Source organism: Halichoerus grypus, chromosome 12, assembly GCF_964656455.1.
Source record: "Halichoerus grypus chromosome 12, mHalGry1.hap1.1, whole genome shotgun sequence".
NCBI lineage: Eukaryota > Metazoa > Chordata > Mammalia > Carnivora > Phocidae > Halichoerus > Halichoerus grypus.
Window position 1 is genome coordinate 13753838 of NC_135723.1, and position 27298 is coordinate 13781135.

The 27298-nt window shown below is 41.3% G+C and overlaps 1 protein-coding gene across 3 annotated transcripts in view; it reads right to left on the bottom strand.

The window, feature by feature from the left end:
- Nucleotides 1-27298, bottom strand: part of POU6F2 (POU class 6 homeobox 2) — a 466268-nt gene that overhangs the window by 224040 nt on the left and 214930 nt on the right. For all 3 annotated transcript variants that reach the window (XM_078059987.1, XM_036108955.2, XM_078059988.1), the window contains exons 3-4: nt 27124-27215; nt 23734-23962 (exon numbers count right to left, since the gene is read on the bottom strand). In XM_078059987.1, coding sequence (XP_077916113.1) covers nt 23734-23962; nt 27124-27215 — 321 coding nt within the window. The remainder of the gene's footprint in view (nt 1-23733; nt 23963-27123; nt 27216-27298) is intronic.

Consider the following 27298-nt stretch of genomic DNA (forward strand, 5'->3'; position numbering starts at 1 on the left):
GTTTGAACTGATACCCTTCTAAAAATCCAGAACCCTGAAAGGGCTGCCCCAACAGTGAAAAGAGATGAGATGAATCCCATTCACTAGCCCAGGGAATTAACAGAGATGTTTGTTTCTGTTAAAGGCCTTGGGTAGGGAAAACTGTATGTGAGAAAACTTCATAATGTAGTCCAAATTTATGCTATGTATATGGTGCAGATATCTCCAAACAGAGAGATCATTTATGAAATTTGTTGGGCATTTGGCACAAGCAAATAAATATTTAGCAATACTTATACAACCCAAAGTTTAAAGGAATTCATAGAAAAACTATCTCTGTTTAAAGTGAGTTCAAAATAAAAAATTTCTTACCACATATTGACATATTCCACTATGAATAAGGGAGAGACAGCAATCTTTAATTAGCTCCTCAAGTACTTAAGCTAAAAGGCAGTCTGAAGACGATTATAAAATCAGCATATTTAAAGTGATTAAAAAGAATCTAGAAAAAAACAGAAACCATAAAGGAAAAAAATATGTAACTTCTAGTAGTGAAAAATACAGTCTTTAAAATGAAAAATTTAAAGTGAAACATAATATTAAACATAACTACAGAGAGAATTAGAAAACTGGATGATCGATCTAAGGAAATCACAAAAAAATGCAGCACAAAATATAATGAGAGAGAAAGTATGAAAGGCTCAGAGACATGGAAGACAGTGGACATGTAATAGGAGTTCCTGGAGGAAAGAAGTGAGAGACTGGGAGAGAAGAATGATTGAAATGTGAGGAATCCTAAGTGCCAAGCAGGATAAATAAGAATAAATCCATACCAAAGTCTTTCACAGTACAATTGGTGAATCCCAAAGACAAACATCAGCCATGATTTAAAAAGGCATTTTATCTGTGAAGGAATGACAATTAAACTGACAATATATTTATTATCAGCAAAAAATAGAGCCCAGAAGATAATTTCTTCATCTGCTGAAAATATTAACTATTAACCCGGAATTCTACATCCAGCTAAATAATAGAAAATAAGGACAGAAGGAGCATTTTTAAAAAGATTTTATTTATTTATTTATTTGAGAGAGAGAGAGAGCATGCACAAGCAGGGGGGAGGGGTAGAGGGGTAGAGGGAGAAGGAGAAGCAGACTCCCCACTGAGCAGGGAGCCTGACACGGGACTCGATCCCAGGACCCTGGGATCATGACCTGAGCCGAAGGCAGATGCTTAAAAGACTGAGCCACCCAGGCGCCCCCAGAAGGAGCATTTTAAACAAATGAAACTCAGTTTATCATTCAAAGATAATAAACTTCTATATTCACCAAGCACCTCAGAATCAGAAAGCTCTGAAAGGAAGAAATGGGATATAAGACATAATGAAGGGTAAAGAATTTTGCAAATTTAATGAAAGCTAAGAGAGATTGTAAACACAACAGTATGAAGAATAACTAATGCTGGAGAGTAATAGTATAGAAGATGAGAGGAGGTGATCAAAAAGTTGCAATGTTATTTGGGAGGAAAGATGAAAATACTGATGTGACACCTTGAAACACATTTCCAAATATATGGATAACAACTAAAAGAATAAAAATAGATGTTTAACTTCCAATCCAGTAGGTGGAAAAAAAGAAAACTCAACAAATCCATTAGAATGCAAGAAAGGAGAAAAAGGGCAGAAAAAGCATGATGAAAAAAACCCACAAAATAAGATGATCAAAATAAATTCTAATAATTTCTATCTACATGTATCAACATGGACAAACCTCAAAAGCAAAATGCAAGATATAAAAATATATCTAGAGTGTGCTACCGTCATGTAAAATTTTAATACATCCAAAATAATACCATATATTTACAATATACTATATACTGTATAGGTCATGTGTATATATGTGTATATATATATTATATATATATATACAACCATATATATTTAGTAAATTTATAAACACATGCACTGGAGGGGTAGTGGTTACTTCTAGGAGTGGGGAATACTGTGGAATGACTGGAGAGAGGTAGAGGAGGATTTTAGCATTATTTATGATGTTTCATTTTTTTAAGATAAAAGATCTCTGGCAAAGGTGGGAAAATGTTAATAGTTGTTAATTCTAGATCATTTTATTATGTGTATATATATATATTCTCTATAGTTCAAAGTACAAAGTATAATAATTTTTATTTTATTTTATTTTTTTTAAAGATTTTATTTATTTATTCATGAGAGACAGAGAGAGAGAGAGACAGGACCCTGGGATCATGACCTGAGCCGAAGGCAGACGCTTAACCATCTGAGCCACCCAGGCGCCCCAAAGTATAATAATTTTTAAAAAGGAAAGAGAACTTTAGATTCTAATCACTGGAAGTTGTTAATAAAAATTATATCCTTGATAGATAGATAGATATAGATAAAAATCCCAAACAGTCCCTAAACTACAGCAGAGAACCTACAAAATTTATTCTAATTTTTGTCACCAAAGCAGATTCTTTGTGATTTTTCTGCTTGAGGTTCCCAAATTTAAATGATGCTAATTATTTTCATTTTTAATGAACACAACTTTTAATTAGTGCCACATGTATATGGGATTTAGGGAGATCCTCCAGACCAGGCCATTGCCATCCAATAGAAACATAATGGGAGCCCCAAATGTGAACCACGTAATTTAAAATTTTCTAGTATCTATATTTAAAAACATAAAAAGGAACAGGTGAAATTAATTTTGACAATATATTCTATTTGACCTAATAGGTCCAAAACATCTTTTCAACATGGTATCAAGATAAAAATATTAATGAGGTATTTGCAACCATGTGGATTTTATATCTATAGCATATGTCAATTTGAACTAGCCACCTTTCTTTCTTTCTTCCTTTCTTTCTATTTTTATTTCTTTATTTGACAGAGATTGAGAGAAAGTACAAGCAGGGGGAGCGGTAGGCAGAGGGAGAGGAAGAAGCAGGTTCCCCACTGAGCAGGGAGCTCGATGTGGGGCTTGATCCCAGGACCCCGGGATCATGGCCTGAGCCGAAGGCAGATGCTTAACCGACTGAGCCACCCAGGCGTCCCTGCACTAGCCACATTTCTAAGGCCTGATAGCCACGTGTGGCTCTTGGGTATCATTTTGGACTTTGCAACTCTAAGTAATAAAAGTATGGTAATCCCCTTTTATTTGCAGTTTTGCTTTCCACAGTTTCTGTTACCCATGGTCAACTGTGGTCTGGAAGCAGATGACCCTCCTTCTGACATGTCATCACAAGGTCAAAAGTGGTCTAATCCTACGTCACAGTGCCTACGTCACAGTGTCTACGTCATTCACCTCACTTCATCTCATCACACAGTATTTTAACATCTCCTATCAGCACAAGGACAAGTCCTTCAATAAGTAGATACAGTAGATAAAGACAGTACAGTACAATAAGATATTTTGAGAGAGAGACCACATTCACACAATTTTTATTACAGTATATTGTTATAATTGTTCTATTTTATAATACTATTGTTAATCCCTTACTGTGCCTAATTTATATATTAAACTTTACCATAGCTAAGTATATATAGGAAAAAGCACTGAATATATAGCATTCAGTACCATCCATGGTTTCAGGCATGCAGTGAGGGGCTTGGAACATACTCCCCATGTATAACGGAGGCCACTGAGTCTGTCATTCGTGTTGCACTTACTAAGTGTCGGGCGCTATGCGAGACATGAGCCACACAGTATCGCACTGAATCATTAAACGACTCTATAAAATATCTGAGGACAGCGGGTCTCCAAGATCACAGTACCCTGCCCAGGTCACGCCACGAGCAAGCTTGTCACCACTGCGCTCAACAGTTGCCTAAGGGCAGAGACTTTCTCCTGATCAAGCCTCCCTTGGCCATTTAGCTTCTATATTCACTCAAATCTTTTTTTTTTTTTTTTTTTTAAGATTTTATTTATTTATTTGAGAGAGAGAGAATGAGAGAGAGAGCACATGAGAGGGGGGAGGGTCAGAGGGAGGAGCAGACTCCCTGCAGAGCAGGGAGCCTGATGCGGGACTCGATCCCGGGACTCCAGGATCATGACCTGAGCCGAAGGCAGTCGCTTAACCAACTGAGCCACCCAGGCGCCCCCATATTCACTCAAATCTTGCTGTCCACCAGGCACGAGGGTTTTCAGTTGGGTCACCTCCCTCCCCCATCTGCTGGGCCCAGAAATGGTGCCAAGGACACCCCTCTTTTTTGCCCATCTCCTGACAAGGGGCAGAAAAATGGGATCTAATATTTGCCCTGACTCAGAATCTCTTCCAAATGAGCCATAACGCAGGAGAGCTGCAACTTGCAAAAGCAAGGGACAGGCAGATAGCATTCAGCTCGGGATGCTCCAGCCATTTCCCATCCTTTTGTCTATATTTGTTGTTCAACTATTTGACAAACTTCTATTTCTAGCCTCTCCATAAAAGTCTCCCTAGCTGGGGAAGTCGTGCACCTTTCATGGTTTCATAATAAACTGGAGGTGAGTACCAGTATGGAATCAAAAGAAATAAAACTCTGGTTGCAGCTGCTGCTAGGCTTGCCTTTTGAACGTGGCTTAGACAATATTTCATCTGTGCTGACACCTTTCACTCTCAATTATTTGGCTGTTGTCAAAACAAATCAATCAAATTATAGCACCGTGTCTTCATGTTACCATTCTATTGTAAGTTAGCAACATTAGCTTTGAAATATATAGAATTATAAATTTTATGTCTATTATTTATTTAATGCAACTTTCTCCCACGTGAGTTATTTTCCAAACACAGCAAACGCAAATTATCTTACGTCAAGTGTTGAATATATATGTGTTCTGCTAAGAATTTCTAAAATAATGGCACACAGGGGAATGGAGATGCATAAGAATGTTTTAATGGACCTGCAAATTTGTGCTAATCCTAATCCGGTGACAAATGGCAAATGGACTAAGTTTTTCGGGTTTTTTTTTTTTTTTTTTGAGCATTTTGGCCAGAAACTTGGTGAGCATGGTTGATTAATATAATTGGGGTAATGATGACACTAATATCAAAGGAAAGGTTAACGTGGAACCAAAGGATGTTCAGAGAGTAATTTTGCTAGCAACAAGACATAATTTCCCAAGAGAAATAATTTCCAAAAATTAAAATTACATTATCTAAACTGCAGTTTTTCCCAGGCACAGATATCCTCTTCTATCCAAACCCAGCACCCTAGAGCTAAGCCCAACTTGTTCCTTCCTCTGCCCTGAGTGGCTACAATGGACATGACCCAAAGTGCTTTAAAAAGAAGAATGGCAGGGGAGAAACATTTTCATTTTGAGATTTTAAGACTACAACGACGTTTTTAAATAATAGATTTAAATCAATGGAGTTACTTTTCAGCAAAAGAGCAACACTGTTGAAGCTTTTATGTACACACTCTCAAAATAGCTTCTTTATACATGGAAACTTGGCGTGTCTTCAGAAGATAAAGAGCAGACTGACAGATACAATTTGTTGGCTCCTTCTTGTGGCACTCTGGCTATAAAAGGGGTAAGCGACAACCAAAAGCTCCAATGTGAATGTGTAGATTATGTCCAATGAAAGAGTCCAAACATGAAGAATCGCAGAGCTGGTGCAGAACAATCTCACGTGTTGGGACCTCTCTCCTGGGTCTGTTTCTGCGCCTGCATCTTCCTCTTCCAATGGCTTGAACTGTGTTCCTTCCCTAACCTCTTCTTCCCCACAAATTTCTTCCCTCCCTGACTTCAGTCACATACGTTGACGGTCTCTACATCAGGGTCTCCAGTGCCAATCCCATTCTGAGTTTTAGATCCATATATTTCCAACTAGCTCCTGGTCTCTCCATTTAAAATGTCCACAGGAAATGAACTTACATGTCCAACTAAACTACTCATCTCCCTCTCTTGCCTCTTACCCCTCTACATTTAATCCACCACCAAGTCTTACCAAACGCACCTCGTTAATGTTGCCTAAATCAGTCCTCTGTTCTTCCTGTCACCAGGACCCTTTCTCTCCTGGGTTGCTACCGTAGCCTCTTTCCTAACTAGACTGGAGTGCTTACCAAAGTGCCTGGCAAAGAGCAGGTGCTTAGTGAGTATTTGTGAAATCGATCAATCAATCTTTGTGCACAGCTCAGGACAGGAAATGAGGTTTAGCTTTGCCCTGGAGGGGCTGAGAAATAATATCTGTGACCTCTCACTGGAAATCTGCCCTGCAAGAATCACACACGTAAGAGAAGACAGGACTTGCCTGGCGAACCTTACCTCTTCATTCTCTGAACGGTGGGCAGAGGGGAACAGCGGACCAGTTCCCATCTCCTTATTCTCAATACCTCCCTCCTCCCTACCTGCCCCTTCCTCACTTCCCTCAGATACAGAAGACTTCTTTATTTTGGTTCCAGAGGAAATTTGAATACATCATCCCAGTTCCCTCTCATCCTTGGTAACGGAGTGAGACTGAGAAGCATTTCGAGCACAGTCTTTTCCTTTGTTTGTGTTCAGTGCCATTCTAGCAGCAGCCATCTTGGAACAGAGCTCTGATGGCTGCCTTGGAATCTAATCCAGTTTGCACATCCTAGTGTAGACACATCGCTGCATACCATCAAGAGCCCTGATGGATTTACAGCCTTATTATGTACAAACTGGGGATCACATTACTTCCCTGCCTTTTGCTTTGAAAATAAATGCTTTGGCTTTGCTTTGACATTTATGTGGCAGCTGGAAACCATTATCCTTTGACAATGCTTTATTCCATTGACAGTATCTCTTAAATACACAGTATACTAGTCGTACTCCTCATTCATGTGCTTCCAGTTTAATCCATACCCCAGTGCCTCAGTGACGCCGGCTTGAAGGATAATGTACTGCAGAACGGGCTCTCCAGGTATTTTAAATAAAAAGTCTGAAGCCTCGGAGATACGGAGGTTTGAAAAACTGCCCAAGTTAAGACACATGCAACAACTTTCATAACTTCTTTATGGTGGATTGGGTATCATTGTACAGTGTGTCATGTGGGTCTCTTCTGAATAACACTGCAAATATGAATTTATGCACTAGGTATTTTTAATATTGGACTTTGTGACAGCAAGCCACCTATCAGAGGCTGAGAAATCATTGCATACTAAAAGCCAGGGTCCATTCTTCTTGTTTCTGTGGCAGAGGCTGCACTGCCCTTTCTGTGGGTGGTATTAGACCCCCGCTCTCATGTTCACGATGCCCCTGGGGATGCAACTTTCTGAGTGGGGGCATCACTCGAATAGCACAAAAGTAAATCATTAGGAAAAGCAGCGCACATGGCCACCTACTGTTTTCTTCTTCAAGAACGCTACCAGAATGCTCAGCACACGCTTCTGCCCCTCACCCACTCCCTGACAATAAATCCTCCTTTGATCAATAAAATCAGGCACATTTAAAGGCAATTTTACTGGTATTAAAGATTGCTCATACATAATGAATGCATAGAGTTGCTTTGTGGTTGTATTGTTAATTTGAGAATTAATCCACTTTGAGTTGAGGGATGCTTTTTTAAAAAGGTGGTTAGAAGGTCAAGACGGCAGACCTATATAGACCTAACCTCGTCAATGCTAATAATGACACTTTGGATATGACTTCTAACCTGAATGAATACAAAGTATTCTGATTTTGGAATAATATTTATTAATGAAGAAATTTTAAGAAGGAAAGCATTCACCCATAATTTCTTACTGTCTAGAGTCTACCAGTAACCCTTTGTCATACGTAGTATTTTTCTTTTCCTCTCTCTGTGGGGTATGCATGTGTTTGGGTTTCTTTCAAACAACTGGGATCGAATTGTGTGCCAGTGAAATCTTTACTATTTTGGGGTTCATTTGTGCATCTGAGGAATAGAGCCATTAACAGTTTAATGGGAGAACCTGAGTCTCTCATCTCCATGAAGCTTTCCCCTGCTTTCACTTCATTAACAGTTTTGTACTTGCATATTCTTTTTTATGTTTTAACATAAGTTGGTATTTTATTGGTATTTTATAAGCACCACACCACCTGCTTCCCCCTTTTTTTTTTAATTGAGGTACATTTTACATAAAGTAAAATTTACCCTTTCCAGCATCCAGTTTTACAAGTTTGACAAACACACAGAGTCACATAACCACCACCATGATCAAGACAAGAGAACGGTCGCATCAGCCCCCCAAATTCCCCTGCACTGCCTTATAGTCAACTCCTTCCCCAAGCCCCCATCCCTGGTCACCACTGATCTCTTTCTGTCCCTATAATTTTGCCTTTTCCTGAATGTTACATAAATGGAGTCATGCTTTTACATGTGTTCACGTGCTATTTTTAAAAGCCCCTAATTGTTCCATCTATTTGTAATCTATTTTTATATTTATCCTTTGAATGCCACTACTTTAAGAAATTGTTCATATGTTGTGTTCAAAGGAACCACATGGATAGCCCATGCTACCTCATGGGTTCACCTAATGGAATTGTAGAGTCTCGGTGTTGGAAGGAATCTTCAAGGGGACCTAAGTCAAATATTCAGCCGTGTAACTTCAGTTGAACAATGTAGCACCTTGTAATACAGTTTCTAACTATGTGCTGGAGAAACGCCCTCCCCTTAGGAGTATCCTCATTCCCATTGGCAGGAGGCTTGCGCAGGACCTGAGGGCAAGTGACGTGGGCCACTTCCGAGCCAAAGCTTTGAAAGCCATTGCTGTTCTGTTCTGCTGTTCTTTCTTCCCTCTGTGAAGAGAAAGGCCTATCCCAGGAGGAGGCTGCTTCTTTAGCCTGATCCTAGAATGAATGTGTACAGCATGGTCACTGTTGACTGTAGCCAACACGTATTATGAAATAAACAAAGACATAAACCTTGGTTGTACCTCACTGAGATTTTGTGCTTGTCTGTTACTATAGTATAACCTAATGAAAGGTCAAAGAGAACCAGTGTCCTGTCCATCGGGTGGTTCCATGTTTCTTCATTGGGAATCTGTGTGATTAACTTTTCTTAGCACCTCCAACTTCAACCCGGGACACTCTTCCTCTAGATATTGTATGGCTTTGTCGCTCATGTCCTTTGGTCTCTGTCCATGTCCCCATCCCTGCCACCCTTCATCCTGTCCGTTTCCTTTACGCCCTACATGAGCACAGAAGTGCCGAGATTCTCTTTATTCTATTTACTGCTATACCTCGAGCTGGTATCATGACCTAATATGCTATGAAAGCTCAGTAAGTATGTGTTGAGTAAATAAATAAAATTAGTGAAAAGCGAAAACAAAAATAAATAAGGCTGTTTCTTGTTAAGCTGGTATTTTCCATTTACTGTCAGATAATTAAAAGTATGGAATGTGATGTGTCTCCCCTTTGACTTGTCCCATTGTTCCAAATCTCCATCTAGGTTTCTTCTTTTTCTAATAACAGTGTTTGGCCTTTCATGCTTCTTATATTACAAGCTGCTTTGAGTCCTTGGAATTACACAGGCATAACATATAAATGCAAACATATATACATGAGAATATCATAGCATAATTGCATCGTCTTTAAGTTTGTTCATTTCTGACACATTGGCCCTACAATGGCCACTCCGCACGCACAGGCAAGGTGTACAAGGCCCTCCAGTATCACCCCTTCCTGTTCCTCTGGTCTGATTTCTTGCCGCCTCTGACTCCTAACCTTCACTTGAACAACAGCCAAAATTGTTCAGAGGACTCTAGATTCCATGCTCCTCATGCCTTCCCTACACTGAATGTTCTCTTTACTTCTTTTCACTTGACTGACTCCTACTTTAAAATCCATCCAATCATCCATCCATCCATCCACCCTTGAGCACTTATTATGAGCCAGTTCTTGGGCCATATCACCAAACCAAGCAAAGATGCCTATTGTAGGGCTTACATTCTAAGGGCAGGACCAGAAAAACACTACGTATTATCAACACACTGTACACAGATATCGTCCCCTAGACCATCAGGGCCAAGCATCACAATGTTGCCACCACTGCCCAATGTGGCTGCAGGAAGCATGACCCAAAGTGCTTATAGAGAAAGAACAAAAAAAGTCTCAGACATTTCTGAGATTTTAAGGCTCTGTAGAAGGTAGTAAGTGTTATGGACAAAGGAAATAAAGGAAAGGAGGTAGGGGGGGAACAGCAGTGTTGGAGAGCCATTGCGGGGGGGAAGTAGGCTGATGCTTTCCGGGGAAAAAGTCCTTCAGGCAGAGGAAATGTCCTGTGCAAAGGCCCTTCGGTAGGAGGTCAGAGTGCCCGCACCCCGAGGCCGATTGAGTTGAAAGAGACAAGAGTGGGAGTGACAATGCAAAAATAAATTAGACTGAAGATGTATGCCTCGGAAAAAACTGTGGCACCTGGAACTGACTGAAAGCAAAAAGATCAGAAGCATTCTCGGTTTCTGAGAGAACCACATTTCCAAGGAAGCTACAAATCTTTAACTGTTGGAAATGTCAAGCAACCCTTCGGCCCCCAGAGCTTCCATAAGCCATACATGGACTGAGGAAGTGCTCAAATAAAGGCGTATTTCTCAACTTTCTCTTCAGATGTAGCCAAGAAAGATAATGGACAGGGAAGAATCTTCCAGGGCTAGAGCAAAGGGTCAAGGTGAACTGTGGCCAAGGGTGCTTCCCAAGGGATGTCCAATGGAGGAACCTCTCCCTACCCCCAAGGGAGGGATCTTCACCATGTCTGCCTGCTAAGACATCGGACTGGCTATGGATAAACCAACTGTGGCATATTCTTACAATAGAATGCTGCTCAGAAATGAAAAGAAAGGATCCCCTGACATACACAATGACATGGATGAATCTCAAAAACATGATGCTTAGTGAAAAAAGCCAGACATGAAATCATACATACTGTAGAAATCCATTTATATGAAGTTCTACAACAAACAAAACCAATCAATAGTGATAGAAAGCAGATCAGGGCTGCCTGGTTGGAGGGACGGGACTGACCACAAAGGGACACAAGCGAAACTTTTGGGGAAAATGAAATATTTTCTGTATTGGCTGTGGTGGACGGAGGTCGCATGAGTATACACAATTATCAAGACCCATTGAGCTACGCCCCTAAGATCCATGCATTTTACTGTATGTAAATGATGCCTCAATTCAAACAACAAATACCAACAAAACAAATAAAAAGGAAATGTGATGTGGCTCACACAAGAAATCCCTAAAACCTAAGGCATTCTCACATACTTTACCCTGTACAGACTTTAATTTGGAGAATGAGAGAAAACCAGGGCAGGTTTCCTGCCAGCATGAAAGGCAGCAAAACCACCCTTGGCCTTGATTTTTCAACTTGCCTTGAACCTAATTGCTTTTCCATGTTCAGGTTAAGCAGCACTCTCTAATGTATTTTTGGTCATTAATTTAAATGTTATGCTTGACTGAACTGGAATGTTCACACTTTGATATAAATCTCCTATGTAGCACATTTATATTCTCCATTTATGTGGCCCACAGTGATTAGTGGGTTATGTCTCAGCCTATGCAATGAGAACAAGTCACTAACTTGAATCATCTGTCCTAGACGTAGGCCCACCTCTGCTGTCCCATTAACCCCTTTGCTGCTTGTTGTCACTTGTTTTGGGGTTCTATTTGTCTACATTTTCTGCCTCAGTCTAAAAAAAAAGCAGAAAACACAACCCATTTGCACGAGTTCCATAATGGGGACTTTATTCTGCCACGTCAAATAATAATCTAGTTCCCACACTAGGACAAATGCAAATTATATTTTTGGCACAGCTATCGGTGTTTCAAAATAGTAAGTAAATGGAAGACTGAATTTTAAAGGAGTTTATAAAGTATGTGACAGAGCACCCTGAGTCATTTTCCTTCTTTAAGCTTCATGGTCATCGTGAGTCTCCTCTCACAGGGTGTGGGTTCACTGACAATCACCTGAGACCAAATCCCTGTGAGCAAGGGACAGACAAAGGACACAGGAATGGAAGGACCAAGAGTAGTGATGGTGGGAGGTGCTTGGCAGGGGGCAGTGCTCTCAAAGGAGAGAGAAGGGAGAATGCAAAACTGTATCTACTTCATGTAGGAATATAGAGTGTTAAGGAGTAGGTCATTCCTAGATCTCATCTGAGTTTAGAGCACTTCTGGGCTTGAATCCCAGCCAGAACTTCCATAGGCTTCCCCTAAAATATTCAGAACCTAGACCCCACCCATGGCATCTCTGAGTTCAGAGTTGGTCTCCATCTCTGCCCATAGGAGGGCCTCCTGGTCTGTATGGCAATCCCAGTGGACAGGCCAATACCCAGCCTGCTCGTTTGGCGCCCCTTCTACAGACGAGGGAGGCCCTAGCATGTCTCTCAAGCATGTTGCTCATGCTCCGTTCCTCGTCATCCCAGCTCCCCCTTCCACCCACATTACAGCTGACTGGACAGGGATGCATACTTCCACATGGGGCAGTCCATCTCTAGTCTGGCCAGCAACCTACAAGTTAGCCTAGAATGCAAAGTCTCAGCCCATCAAGAATTGGAAATGTTGGGGAGGTTGAGTTTTTGTTGGCATGGAGATGGGGATAAAAATAGAGATGGTAGAGAGAGCAATGGAGCATTCCTAAGAGGTACATGGGTTGGGAAGATGCACAGACTCCAAGAGACAGAGTGAGCTAAAATTAGGGGCTAGTCAAAAGTCAACCAACACAGTAGAGAAGAGTCACGAGGAGGAGCAGGGGAAGACAGGAGACAGGTTAGAAGTGGGACACAGGCCTGTCTCCACAGATGGAATGAGACAGCCCGCAGCTTGGTGGTTCACTGGATTCTCCAATCCCCAAACTCTAATCCCCATTGTCTAATCTCTAATCTCACTGGATTCTCTGATCCCCAAACCTCATGTCCAGGGCCCCTGAGGCTGGTGTTCCTGGGAATCTGCAAGATTTCTAACTCTTAATTCCCAGCTGTTTCCTTACAAGAAGACCCCTTCCTTGACGGCATAGGAGTGCTCTCTTTCCTGCATGGAAGGACCTGAGGAGAAAGGGAAAACAATCCCCAGGCTGTGCAAATGGGTTTTCTGCAGGGCCACATGGTCTCTTTTTCAGCAATGCAAAGCTTCTGCTGGATAAAATCTCAGAGCAAGGGCTTTAATCATGCTTTCATTGTGTAAGAGAATGCCTCTCGGTCTTGGGGACGTGAATGTCCTAAAGGAAGCAGTAAGTTAATTCCTAAATAAGTTACTCCTTTCAGTCCTTATCCTCATTAGAGGCCTGGTTTGGTGAGTTGGAGCAGGAAAGTTAACAAGGGGACTCTCACAGTCACATGGCTCCCCATCACCCTAGGATGCTCAGGATCTGGGGAAGCTGCTGGAGATAGTAGAGGAGTGGCCAAATGGACTTTGGAAAAGCTCCCTAGACCAGGCTTCCTTAAACTTTAGTGTACTATAGGAATCTCCTGGAAATCTTTTAAAATGCAGATTCTGGGGTGGGGCCGAGAGCCTGTATTTCTAACAAGCCCCCAAGCTGGTCTGGGAATGAGGCTCAGAGGAGGAGACAGTGATAGGACCCCTGCTGCCTGAGCGGAGAAAAGCCGCTTAGTGTAACATCATGTCATTAGCACTCATTAAAATACATGCATGAATCATGGCCTCTGAGGGTCTGAGAGCAATTCCGTGTTACTTGATAGTGAACGTAAAGGAACGAGCTACCAATCCCTTCAGTAAAGAAGAAGATACTTGAAAACTTATCCCTGAATTCCAAACCAGTAAGAAACCAATGTCAGTATTTTTCTTTCTTAGCAAATTTGTAGCTTTTGAGCTACGAGGATGGACAGGCTGAAGGGCCGGACAGGAAGGCTGGAGGAGAGTCAGAAATAATGCCAGCTGGGAGGCTTATTTCATGAATAAACCTTAACGGTTCACAATGAGGAAAGGGGGAACCATCCAGAGCTAAGTGCATCATATGGAAACAGGTTCCATTTCACTAGGCGTTTAACACTTAAATCCCTCCCCCTCACGCTGACGGATCACACCTGTTTTATAAAACCATCCAAGAAGTGCTGGGCAGATGTACTGGTGGTTTCAAGATTCTTAAAAGCCTTGGAAGCTACTGTGCTCCTTGTCTAGGGTGGACCATGGGGAGGGGCAGATCATTCTACCCTGTTGACCGCACAAATGTGTGTAAGGACTTCTTCTGGGGTATCGTAGCCCATGAGCCAAATTGTCATCCTCGAAAGAGGATGAGACTGGATTATGTCTAGGATTGGCTCAGTCTCAAAGTCGACCAGGACCCCTGCAGATGGACTGCCAGCTAGCCACCCACCATCCCCGGAGTCTCACCACCTTCTGTCATATAACCTGGAAAACCACACAAGCCATAGACACTGCCTACGGATTGTCAAGGGCTGCAGTAGGCCCCCTAAAAGGGATGAGATCACCCTTGGGTCAGATGCTGGCTGACAAGGTGACCAACTGGCACTGCCCTTCTGGTGGTAAACACTCATCTTGGGCACCATGGAGATTCAAGACATTTACCTGATTCTCATTGTTATTGCCCCTGGACTTCTGGCAGATGACCAACTCCTTGTTTGCCCGGGACTATCCTGGTTCCAAGAGTGAAAGTCACACATCCCCAGAAAACCCCCAGTCACAAGCAAACTGGGATGGTTGGTTACTTCTCAAACTAGTGAGGTCTGGGTGGTCAAGAAATCACATGGGAAGATATGAAAGGAAGAGAAAAGCCCAAGGGAACTTCTCTGGATCCTAACACTGACTTAGGAACTGGGATTCGTTCACAAAGTTATTAGAGAACAAAGTGTTGGAGGAGGGGTGTGAGTGTTAAGACTGATGAGGAAGGTTTCCCTATGACAGGCTGACTTGCAACCGGGAGGTGTTTTATTTTAATGACCTCACCACCTGCCCTCCAACTTAACTGAGATGACAAAGGGAGACAGGGTTCCTTGTGTTTGTGCAGTAGACAAGCGCTTGACCATCAACTCTGATCAATACATTCTGAAGATTAGGCTGTTAAGAAAATGGTGTAAGAAGCCCCAAGGGGTAGGAGGAGCAAGATGGCGGTGGAGTAGGAGAGCTAAATTTCGTCTGGTCCCAGGAATTCAGCTAGATAGGGATCAAACCATTCTGAACACCTACAAACTCAACAGGAAATCGAAGAAAAGAATAGCAGCAACTCTCTGAACAGAAAAGCGACCACTTTCTGGAAGGTAGGATGTGTGGAGAAGTGAATCCAAGGCGATATTCGGGAGGATAGACGGTGGGGGAGGGGGCCTCCATCGGCCGCTTCTGGCAAGTGATAGAGCCGCAGAGCACAAAATCGGAACTTTTAGAAGTCTGCTCCGCTGAGGGATGTCGCTCCAGTGGCTTAGTGGGGGATGGAACCCTCGTGGGACAGTGTGGTCTCAGGACCCTCGGGGTCACAGAAAGACCGGGGGTGCCTGAGTGTGGCAGAGCTCCCAGGTATTGGAGCGGGGAAGCCGGCTGCAGAGACGGAGCTGAGGTGTGGGCTCTCAGCTCGGGGTTGCCATAAACCGTGATCCGCGGCACAGTCGGGCCACTGCTCCTCCAGCAGGGACCCAACAAGCGGCAGATCCGGGGAGACTCCCCTTCCTCCCCGGGGAGGAGCGGCGCAGGAGCACACCACAGGGATCTGCTGGGTTTGGAGACTCCACACAGGGTCGGGAGCCAGAGACAGAAACGCGCGGTCACAGCCCGGGTGAGCACGGAGTGCGGCCAGAGACCGGGGAGACGGGAGTGACTGACTGCTTTTCTCTGGGGGCGCACTGAGGAGCGGGGCCCCGAGTTCTCGGCTCCTCTGGGGCGGAGATTGGGAGGCCGCCATTTTCACTCTCCACCTCCAAAGCTGTAGGGAAAGCTTGCAGGGAACAAAAGCTCCCGAGAGCAAACCCGAACAGATTACTTAGCCCGGACCGGCAAGGGCGGGGCAATTCCACCTCCAGCAAAGACATTTGGGAACCACGGCAACAGGCCCCTCCCCCAGAAGATCAGCGAGAACAGCCAGCCAAGACCAAGTTTACCGATCAATGAGAACGGCAGAACTCCCAGCATTAGGGGAATACAGCACATAGAATTCATGGGTTTTTTACCATGATTCTTTAGTCTTTCAAAGTTAATTTTTTTTAACTTTCTTTTTCTTTTCCTTTTTTTTAAATTTTTCTTTTTCCCATTGTCAACCAACATCTTATCAATCCCTTTTTTAAAAAATCTTTTTTATTTTTCATTTTTAGAGTCATATTCTATCCCTTCGTAGTAGTTAACCTTATTTTTGGTATATATATATAAGTTGTTCTCTCTTTAAAATTTTGGGATACAGTTTCTTCTTACAGACCAAAATATACCCTAAATCTCTAGTGTATGGCTTGGTCAAGTCTCCTGCCTGATCACATTCTCTCCCTTTTTTTTTAAATCTTCTTTCTTTTTTCAACCAACTTCTTATCTTACCAATTCCTTTTATAAAATCTTTTATAATTTTCATCTTTACAGTCATATTCCATCCCTTCATTGTATTAACCCTTATTTTTCTACATATATAAGTTTTTCTTTCTTTAAAATTTTGGGAGGCACTTACTTCTAACAGACCAAAATACACCCAAAATCTAGTGTGTGGCACTGATCTATGCACCATCCTGATCATCTTTGATCATATTCTGTTTTGTTTTTTTGTTTTTTGTTTTTGTTTTTATCTTTTTCCTTTTCTTTTTTTTTTTCTTTTTTCTTTCTTTCCCTTTCTTTTCTCCCGGTTTTAGGTCTCTTCTGATTTGTTCAGTGTATATTTTCTGGGGACGTTGTTACCCTGTTAGCATTTTGTTTTCTCATCCATCTACTCTCCTCTGGACAAAGTGACAAGATGGAAAAAATCACCTCAAAAAAGAGAACAAGAGGCAGTACCGACTGCCAGGGACCTAATCAATACGGACATTAGTAAGATGTCGGAACTAGAGTTCAAAATGATGATTTTAAAGATACTAGCTGGGCTTGAAAAAAACATGGAAGATATTAGAGAAACCCTTTCTGGAGAAATAAAAGAACTAAAAATCTAACCAAGTCGAAATCAAAAAGACTATTAATGAGGTGCAATAAAAAATGGAGGCTCTCACCACTAGGATAAATGAGGCAAAAGAGAGAATTAGGGATATAAAAGACCAAATGATGGAAAATAAAGAAGCTGAGAAAAAGAGAGAGAAACAACTACTGGATCACAAGGGCAGAATTCTAGAGATAAGTGATACCATAAGACAAAACAATATTAGAATAATTGGGATCCCAGAAGAAGAAGAAAGAGAGGGGCTGGAGCAAATTATAGCAGAGAACTTCCCTAATCTGGGGAAGGAAACAGGCATCAAAATCCAGGAGGCACAGAGAAACCCCCCTCAAAATCAATAAAAATAGGTCAACACCCTGACATCTAATAGTAAAACTTATGAGTCTCAGAGACAAAAAGAAAATCCTGAAAGCAGCTCAGGAGAAGAAATCTGTAACCTACAATGGTAGAAATATTAGATTGGCAACAGACCTATCCACAGAGACCTGGCAGGCCAGAAAGGACTGGCATGATCTATTCAGAGCACTAAATGAGAAAAATATGCAGCCAAGAATACTATATCCAGCTAGGCTGTCATTGAAAATAGAAGGAGAGATAAAGAGCTTCCAGGACAAACAAAAACTAAAGGAATTTGCAAACATGAAACCAGCCCTACAAGAAATCTTGAAAGGGGTCCTCTAAGCAAAGAGAGAGCCTAAAAGCAACATAGACCAGAAAGGAACACAGACAATATACAGTAACAGCCACCTTACAGGCAGTACAATGGCACTAAATTCCTATCTTTCAGTAGTTACCGTGAATGTAAATGGGCTAAATGCCCCAATCAAAAGACACAGGCTATCAGATTGGATAAAAAAACAAGACCCATCGATATGCTGTCTGCAACAGGCTCATTTTAGACCCAAAGACACTCCCAGATTGAAAGTGAGGGGGTGGAAAACCATTTACCATGCTAATGGACACCAAAAGAAAGCTGGTGTGGCAATCCTTATATCAGACAAATTAGATTTTAAACCAAAGACTGTAATAAGAGACGAGGAAGGACACCATATCCTACTTAAAGGGTCTATTCAACAAGAAGATCTAACAATTGTAAATATCTATGCCCCTAACATGGGAGTAGCCAATTATATAAGCCAATTAATAACAAAAACAAAGAAACACATCGACAACAATACGATAATAGTGGGGGACTTTAACACCCCCCTCACTGAAATGGACAGATCATCTAAGCAAAAGATCAACAAGGAAATAAAGACTTTAAATGACATACTGGACCAAATGGACTTCTCAGATATATTCAGAACATTCCATCTCAAAGCAACAGAATACACATTCTTCTCTAGTGCCCATGGAACATTCTCCAGAATAGTTAACATCCTAGGTCATAAATCAGGTCTCAACTGGTACCAAAAGATTGGGATCATTCCCTGCCTATTTTCAGACCACAATGCTTTGAAACTAGAACTCAATCACAAGAAGAAAGTCAGAAAGAACTCAAATACATGGAGGCTAAAGATCATCCTACTAAAGAATGAATGGGTCAACCAGGAAATTAAAGAAGAATTAAAAAATTCATGGAAACCAATGAAAATGAAAACACAACTGTTCAAAATCTTTGGGATGCAGCAAAGGCTGTCCTAAGAGGAAAGCATATAGCAATACAAGCCTTTCTCAAGAAACAAGAAAGGTCTCAAATACACAACCTAACCCTACACCTAAAGAAGCTAGAGAAAGAACAGTAAATAAAGCCTAAACGCAGCAGGACAAGAGAACTAATAAAGATCAGAGAAGAAATCAATGAAATAGAAACCAAAAGAACAGTAGAACAGATCAATGAAACTAGGACCTGGTTCTTTGAAAGAATTAAAAAGATTGATAAACCCCTGGCCAGACTTATGAAAAAGAAAAGAGAAATGACCCAAATCAACAAAATCATGAATGAAAGAGGAGAGATCACAACCAACACCAAAGTAATACAAACAATTATAAGAACATATTATGAGCAACTCTATGCCAGCAAATTAGATAATCTGGAAGAAATGGATGCATTCCTAGAGATGTATCAACTACCAAAACTGAACCAGGAAGAAATAGAAAACCTGAACAGACCTATAACCACTAAGGAAATTGAAGCAGTCATCAAAAATCTCCCAACAAACAAAAGCCCAAGGCCAGATGGCTACGAGGGGAATTCTACCAAACATTTCAAGAAGAATTAATACCTATTCTTCTGAAACTGTTCCAAAAAATAGAAATGGAAGGAAAACTTCCAAACTCATTTTATGAGGCCACCATTACCTTGATCCCCAAACCAGACAAAGACCCCATCAAAAAGGAGAATTACAGACCAATATCCTTGATGAACATGGATGCAAAAATTCTCACCAAACTACTAGCCAATAGGATCCAACAGTACATTCAAAGGATTATTCACCACGACCAAGCGGGATTTATCCCTGCGCTGCAAGTTTGGTTCAACATCCGCAAATCAATCAATATGATACAATACATTAATAAAAGAAAGAACAAGAACCATATGATCCTCTCAATAGATGCAGAAAAAGCATTTGACAAAGTACAGCATCCTTTAAACTCTTCAGGGTATAGGGATAGAGGGTACATACCTCAATATCATAAAAGCCATCTATGAAAAACCCACAGCGAGTATCATTCTCAATGGGGAAAAACTGAGAACTTTCCCCCTAAGGTCAGGAACGTGGCAGGGATGTCCACTATCACCACTGCTATTCAACATAGTATTAGAAGTCCTAGCCACAGCAATCAGACAACAAAAAGAAATCAAAGGCATCCAAATTGGCAAAGAAGAAGTCAAACTCTCACTGTTTGCAGATGATATGAAACTTTATGTGGAAAACCCAAAAGACTCCACCCCAAAACTGCTAGAACTCATACAGGAATTCAGTAAAGTGGCAGGATATAAAATCAATGCACAGAAATCAGTGGCATTCCTATACACCAACAACAAGACAGAAGAAAGAGAAATTAAGGAGTCAATCCCAGTTATAATTGCACCCAAAACCATAAGATACCTAGGAATAAATCTAACCAAAGAGGCAAAGAATCTGTACTCAGAAAACTATAAAATATTCGTGAAAGAAATTGAGGAAGACACAAAGAAATGGAAAAACGTCCCATGCTCATGGATTGGAAGAACAAATATTGTGAAGATGTCAATGCTGCCTAGAGCAATCTACACATGTAATGCAATCCCTATCAAAATACCATCCACTTTTTTCAAAGAAATGGAGCAAATAATCCTAAAATTTGTATGGAACCGGAAAAGACCCCAAATAGCCAGAGGAATGTTGAAAAAGAAAAGCAAAGCTGGTGGCGTCACAATTCCAGACTTCAAGCTCTATTACAAAGCTGTAATCATCAAGACAGTATTGTACTGGCACAAAAACAGACACATAGATCAATGGAACAGAATAGAGAGCCCAGAAATGGCCTCTCAATTCTATGGTCAACTAATCTTCAACAAAGCAGGAAAGAATGTCCAATGGAAAAAAGACAGTCTCTTCAACAAATGGGTGTTGGGAAAATTGGACAGCCACATGCAGAAGAATGAAACTGGACCATTTCCTTACACCACACACAAAAATAGACTCCAAATGGTTGAAAGACCTCAATGTGAGACAGGAGTCCATCAAAATCCTAAAGGAGAACACAGGCAGCAGCTTCTTTGACCTCAGCCGCAGCAACTTCTTCCTAGAAACCTCGCCAAAGGCAAGGGAAGCAAGGACAAAAATGAACTATTGGGACTTCATCAAGATAAAAAGCTCTTGCACAGCAAAGAAACAGTCAACAAAACCAAAAGACAACCGACATAATGGGAGAAGATATTTGCAAATGATATATCAGTTAAAGGGCTAGTATCCAAAATCTATAAAGAACTTCTTAAACTCAACACCCAAAGAACAAATGATCCAATCAAGAAATGGACAGAAGACATGAACAGACATTTTTCCAAAGAAGACATCCAAATGTCCAACAGACACATGAAAAAGTGCTCAGTATCAGTCGGCATCAGAGAAATCCAAATCAAAACCTCAATGAGATACCACCTCACACCAGTCAGAATGACTAAAATTGACAAGTCAGGAAACGACAGATGTTGGCGGGGATGTGGAGAAAGGGGAACCCTCTTACACTGTTGGTGGGAATGCAAGCTGGTGCAACCACTCTGGAAAACAGTATGGAGGTTCCTCAAAAAGTTGAAAATAGAGCTACCATACGATCCAGCAATTGCACTACTGGGTATTTACCCCAAAGATACAAATGTAGGGATCCAAAGGGGTACGTGCACCCCGTTGTTTATAGCAGCAATGTCCACAATAGTCTAACTGTGGAAAGAGCCAAGATGTCCATCAACAGATGAATGGATAAAGAAGAGGTGGTATATATATACAATGGAATATTATGCAGCCATCAAAAGGAATGAGATCTTGCCATTTGCAACGACGTGGAGGGAACCGGAGGGTATTATGCTGAGCGAAATAAGTCAATCAGAGAAAGACATGTATCATGTGACCTCACTGATATGAGGAATTCTTAATCTCAGGAAACAAACTGAGGGTTGCTGGAGTGGTGGGGGGTGGGAAGGATGGGGTGGCTGTGTGATAGACATTGGGGAGGGTATGTGCTACGATGAGTGCTGTGAATTGTGTAAGACTGTTGAATCACAGACCTGTACATCTGAAACAAATAATACATAATATGTTAAAAAAAAAGAAGAAGAAGAAGAAGATAGCAGGAAGGGAAGAATGAAAGGGGGGGAATCAGAGGGGGAGATGAACCATGAGAGACTACGGACTCTGAGAAACAAACTGAGGGTTCTAGAGGGGAGCGGGGTGGGGGAATGGGTTAACCTGGTGATGGGTATTAAAGAGGGCACGTACTGCATAGAGCCCTGGGTGTTATACGCAAACAATGAATCATGGAATACTATATCAAAAACTAATGATGTAATGTATGGTGATTAAGATACCATAAAAAAAAAAAAAAAAAAAAAGAAGCACCAAGGGGTAAAAAGAGTTAGCACTCTTACTGAACCGAGTTACTCAGGACACAAATCTTAGGATTTCTTTTCTGAAACCAAAGGTGCCAAAAAGAACAAAATTCCAAACTATAAGCTAATCCAAAATTTGATCTTTAAAGAAAAGAGAAAATCTTGATGGAAGTCCACATTCCACATTAGTCCACAGTTGCTAACTTTGAGCCCTTAGAATAACCAGGTACTAAAATCCTAAGAATACCAAACCATAATAAGATACAACAAGCCTGATTTTTTGGACTCTGACTTTGGCATCTATTTTAATGAAGCAAGATTAATTCATGACCCAGGAGCTCTGTGAGCTTATGTTTATTTATAATAGTCAATACTCCCATAAGCACAAAATGTTGCAAATGGAAGGTTGCATTTTGATAATGCCCATTTCTTCATTAAGATTTCATCATCCACCTACATTAGAAAGCCTCTCCCCACACTTTGTTGCTTCTGCTTTCACCTTGTTTATTCCTGCCTTATTTGCTTAATCTTGAGATCCTGGCTACCAGGCACTCTCAAATTTGAAACAAGTAAAGTTTGTGCATTAGTGTGTCCTGGGCATGCATGATTTATGAATGGCAGGTTTCTTGGCACAATTTAATGGTATGAGAGAGACTTCGTTTTAAACATTAAAGAGAAAGTCAAGAAGTGGCAACAATAGGTGGGATATTAGAACATATGGTGTGTAAAATGTTTGGGTCAAGAGTTAACCAGTTTTTATGTGGTTTATTTCTTAATCTTTGGTCTGATGCTCTGACCGTAAGGAGCTCTAACATCTGACCAACTACAGAAAGTACTTTAAATTGTTACTCTGATAACTTACCCCATCAAACTCTCACTCTGCAAAAAAAAAAAAAAAAAAAAAAAAATTTTCTTTCTAATTGCTAACATTCATATCAATGGGGAAAACAAACACCTTTGAGCAGCCCAAAACAAATTTGTTTTCTCTTTGTTAGGCATCCTAATCGTATCATATTCAGGCCATTTTTCACCATAAAATTCTTCCTTCAACAGAGTCTTTTGTAAATCAGTGTTAGCAAATCTTTCCCAGAAAAGTGAAAACCTTTGTAGAACCAGAAGAACTACGCTTCCAGAGTTAAATGAATCCAGCTCTTGTTAAATGCCCACGTAATATAAAGGCTCAATCTACAAGTCTGTTTTTCTCATTACGAAGTATGATCCCAAATAATATACTTTCTGTTTAATAATTATAACTAAAAATACTTAGCAAGAAAACAATAATTAAATTAAGACTTCCGAAGTCTACCTTGTACTGGAGATGTTCCAACCACTTGCCACACAAACAAATCATGTATAACCTTTCTTTGCAGATGGCTACACTGAAGAAGTCATGAGATCATAACCCAGGTCCTCAAATAACAACACAATAATTTTACATCTAAGTTTTCGATGTGTTGTGCAATGAGTGCTCACGGGTGCCTCTAAAAGACCTGAAAGGTTGCAAATCAATGCCAGGACACAAGGACTGATAAAGCCCATGGCTTGAGTAAGGTTGGGATTCACACACAACGTGGAACTTGGCTTCCTATGCAAGCCTTCCATCTCCCTTGCTAGCGGGAGCAGCTCTGAACCACATTCACCATCGGGGGCATGGGAGCAACACAGAGAACACCGGCCATGGATAGAGCCCTACATGGCACACAGAAACAATGGGTTACCTTGTAGATTTTGCAATGGCAGAGTCATAATGCCTCCGGCTGCAGCAGCTGCTACCAGCCCTTGGATGTTGGTGAGATTCGCGGTAGGCAGAGTGAGGACCAGTCCTTGTTGTCCTCCTAGCTGTCCGGCCATGTTGAAGGGGATGAGGATGGGCTGGTTGAGGGCCGGCGTGCCTCCCGGCATGACGCCAGCGACAGCCGAGGCTAACTGTTGTGCTGTCAGAAGTGGCTGCAAGGAAACAGATAATCCTAGCTCACTTTCTAGTGGAACCAAGACATGGCCTTTCAGAGCATTTTCTTCTAGCGGTCTAGTTCTTCTAGCAGGGTCAGAAATTTCCTGAACAAGGAGCAAACACACATGCTCTGTTCCAGAATGAACCAGTAGGGGAAAAAAAATTGAAATCACATTTCATTTATTTCTTTGGAAAATTTCACTGGGTTTGGATTTCTTTTGAGGAACTCAAATACCTTTAAAAGTAATACCTTACACTTACATATTATTCTTCCAATGAATTTCCATTTGATCTTAACCTTACGTATTTGAAATTCTTTGCTAATTTGTTCTCTGTTGTTCCAGAAAGAACTCACTGGCATCAGAGGTGTTTTTTTTGTTGTTGTTTTTGGGGTTTTTTGTTTTGTTTTGTTTTGGCTCAAAAGTAGCAATAAAATACTATTTTTATTTATTAGCAGCAAAAATAATGTAAAAGAGTTACAGCACACTGGTAGGTCTTTAGTGACACCATTATGTGGATTTAGGACATATGCACAATCATAAGCCTTTTGGAAAGCAATTTGGAAATCTATATCAAGAGCTGCAGAAATATTCAACCCCTTTTGACTCAGAATATACTCCTGGGATAGAGCCTGAAGATACCATTCAAAAAGACAAAAGATAAATGCATGAAAACATGCATTACATTTAAAAATATATAAATGTTGAAAAATATTTTGTTATAGTACTAAACTCAACAAGGTATTACACAGTCTTTAAAGTGGATCATTATGGCGCATCTTTCAGAAAAATAGAAAATGTTTATAGTACGAGAATACCTAAAATAAACTGGATAATCATTAAGCAATGACAATGAAATCATTAAAATGGTAAAATTGTGTGTGTACATTAAGAGTTCTGAAAAAAGTATAGGAAAACAAAGACATTTGAGGTGGGTAAGTTGGCAAATCTTTTAAAGATGTCTTTTGCTATTACTCTAACATTCTTTGCTCAGTTCATACAAGATTAGAAACAAGGGTTTGTGTCCACTGTTTATCCATTAGCCATTGTTTGATGTGGACAGGCAGCCTCATCGGTGTGCGCTTTGGGCAGTAGGCGGATTTGAGCCCAGATGTGGGCTCTTCACCAGGATGACCTAGGAAGGATTCCTGCGCTGGCCAGGCCACGTGACTGGAAGGTCATGGGTCTTACAGACCTCGATGCAATGCCTTCATTGCACCCTTTTGGGAACCACGTGACACATAATGCCATGTCCATTTTTCTTCTGGAGGAACCAAGACAAAACTCTCATGGAGGGGTTTCAACTTTTTTGTTTTTGATGCAGCATGATTCTATAAAATAAAGGTAAGTAAATAGAGGCAGAGCGCAAACCCAGTAAATTATAGGCAGGCACTATTCTAATATTGCCATGGGCGTATGAATGCAGTTGTCCTACCAACAAGATACAGAAGGATTAGTAAGTTGCCCAAAGCCCCATATCTGGTGGGCGTGGGGGGATCATGTCAAGGCAGGCTGCTCCAGAGCCCATGGCTCACCCCTTTCTGGCCATGCCCTCTCATGCACGAACTGATTCAGAGAAGTGGGGCTGCTGTATTTGCAGAATGAGGGGAGGAGGGCTGACCCCGCTCTCTGGCCGTTGCCTACAGCCTCCCATCACAGCTCCTTCTGGGGAGGCCTTGCAGAAGCCCTGGGACAACAGATGCAGCCTGGTTCTAGACTACTCCAGATTCCACGGGCTTCACTCCTAATCTGTTTGTTAGAGTCTACTAAATTCACATGAAGTAACTGCCTCTCTTTAAAAAAAATAATAAAGCTACTCTAAAGCACAAAACAAACATTTTTTAAGAGTAAGTACAAAATGATAAACTGGTCCTCAGATCACTGATGTTATATCACTGCCCACAGTAATATCATGATAAGGGGGAAGCAAATGGCTGGTTCTCAGACTACGCAGGTCAGAGATTTGGGGGGTTTGGCATGTAGTATTTTTTTTATGGCATGTAGTATTTTTTTAAATTGAATTCTTTGGGTTGAAGCAGGGCATGCACTCTCCAGCTTGTCAAGGTGCCCACCACGTCTCACTGTCTGAGTCTGTCCCGCACTTATCTGACCCAGAGGCATGAGTTTGTCACCCCTGGTATGTTCACACACACACACACACACACGCACATGCATGCACTCAAGCGCGCGCGTGCACACACACACAATGTCACAAGCATGAAAGTTTTAGAAAAGGCATAGCCGGGAGATTCCGGCTTCCGAGATTCCCAGTAGAACCCTCTCTGGGCTTCCATAAATGAGCAGACACCTCCCCAGGCTTTCTGTCCTTGAGCACCAAGGACCTGAGACCACAGGGAGACTTGGTTGCTGCAGGAACAAAAGTGAGGACCAACCCAAGCCCTACACTTGGGTTCCCAAGTCTTGAATTGGTGTGCCCTCAAAGTGCTGAAAGTGATTAATTTGCAGGAACAATGACCGCAAAGGGGAGAGACGGGCTCCCATAGTCGCCTCTTCTCCCAGAAAAGCAGGTCAACTTCGAAAGCGTCCCACTAAATGCCAGAGCTAAAACAACCGCAGCCAAGAGCCCAGCTCTTATAATCGTGTTCTACACCTCCGTATAACCACACCAGGCTGCAAAAAACAAATATTGGACTTTAAAAAATAATGAATGTATTTCTTTATTAATGCAAGAGCTGTATGTGATGTACGGTATTGTCAAACCCAATAAGCTGAACTTGCATTAAAATTGCATTAACTTTTTTATATTAAATCACATCCTGTATTTCAAAAATGGCTACAGTAAGGTTGAAATAACTTAATTTTCTTCACACTCCAGTCATTAAAGTTTTACTTTCTAGAAAACTGCATGGTAACCAATGGCACAATGGTAAGTGGGTTTTAAGAAGGGAAAAAAAAAAGTTTCCTAATGATTAAAACCAACATTGCCTTTAAAAAGAGAGGAGTTCTGCAAACACTTTTTTTTTCCTTGATGGCATTTAATAAATAATGCAGTCATGCAGTTTCCCACACAAAAATTTATCACCATGTTTGCTCTGCTGGAGTTGATTGGATTTAACTCATTACTATTTATTCGGTTATTTATATGGTTAAACCATCCTAAATGCAGCCTAATGGAAAAGCAGTTGAGAGATACTGACCTGCGGCCCAATCGGGAAAGGGGGGTGGGTCTGACTGGCCTGGTGTTGGTCAGGAGTGCCTGGGTCTGACAGAGCCGGCTTTCCTCTGGCCCCTGGAATTCAAAAGAGAAGTGCTCCCTTTAATAGAAGATCCAGCCCGGGAACTGCCCATGACCCCATTTTCCTGTGATGTCAC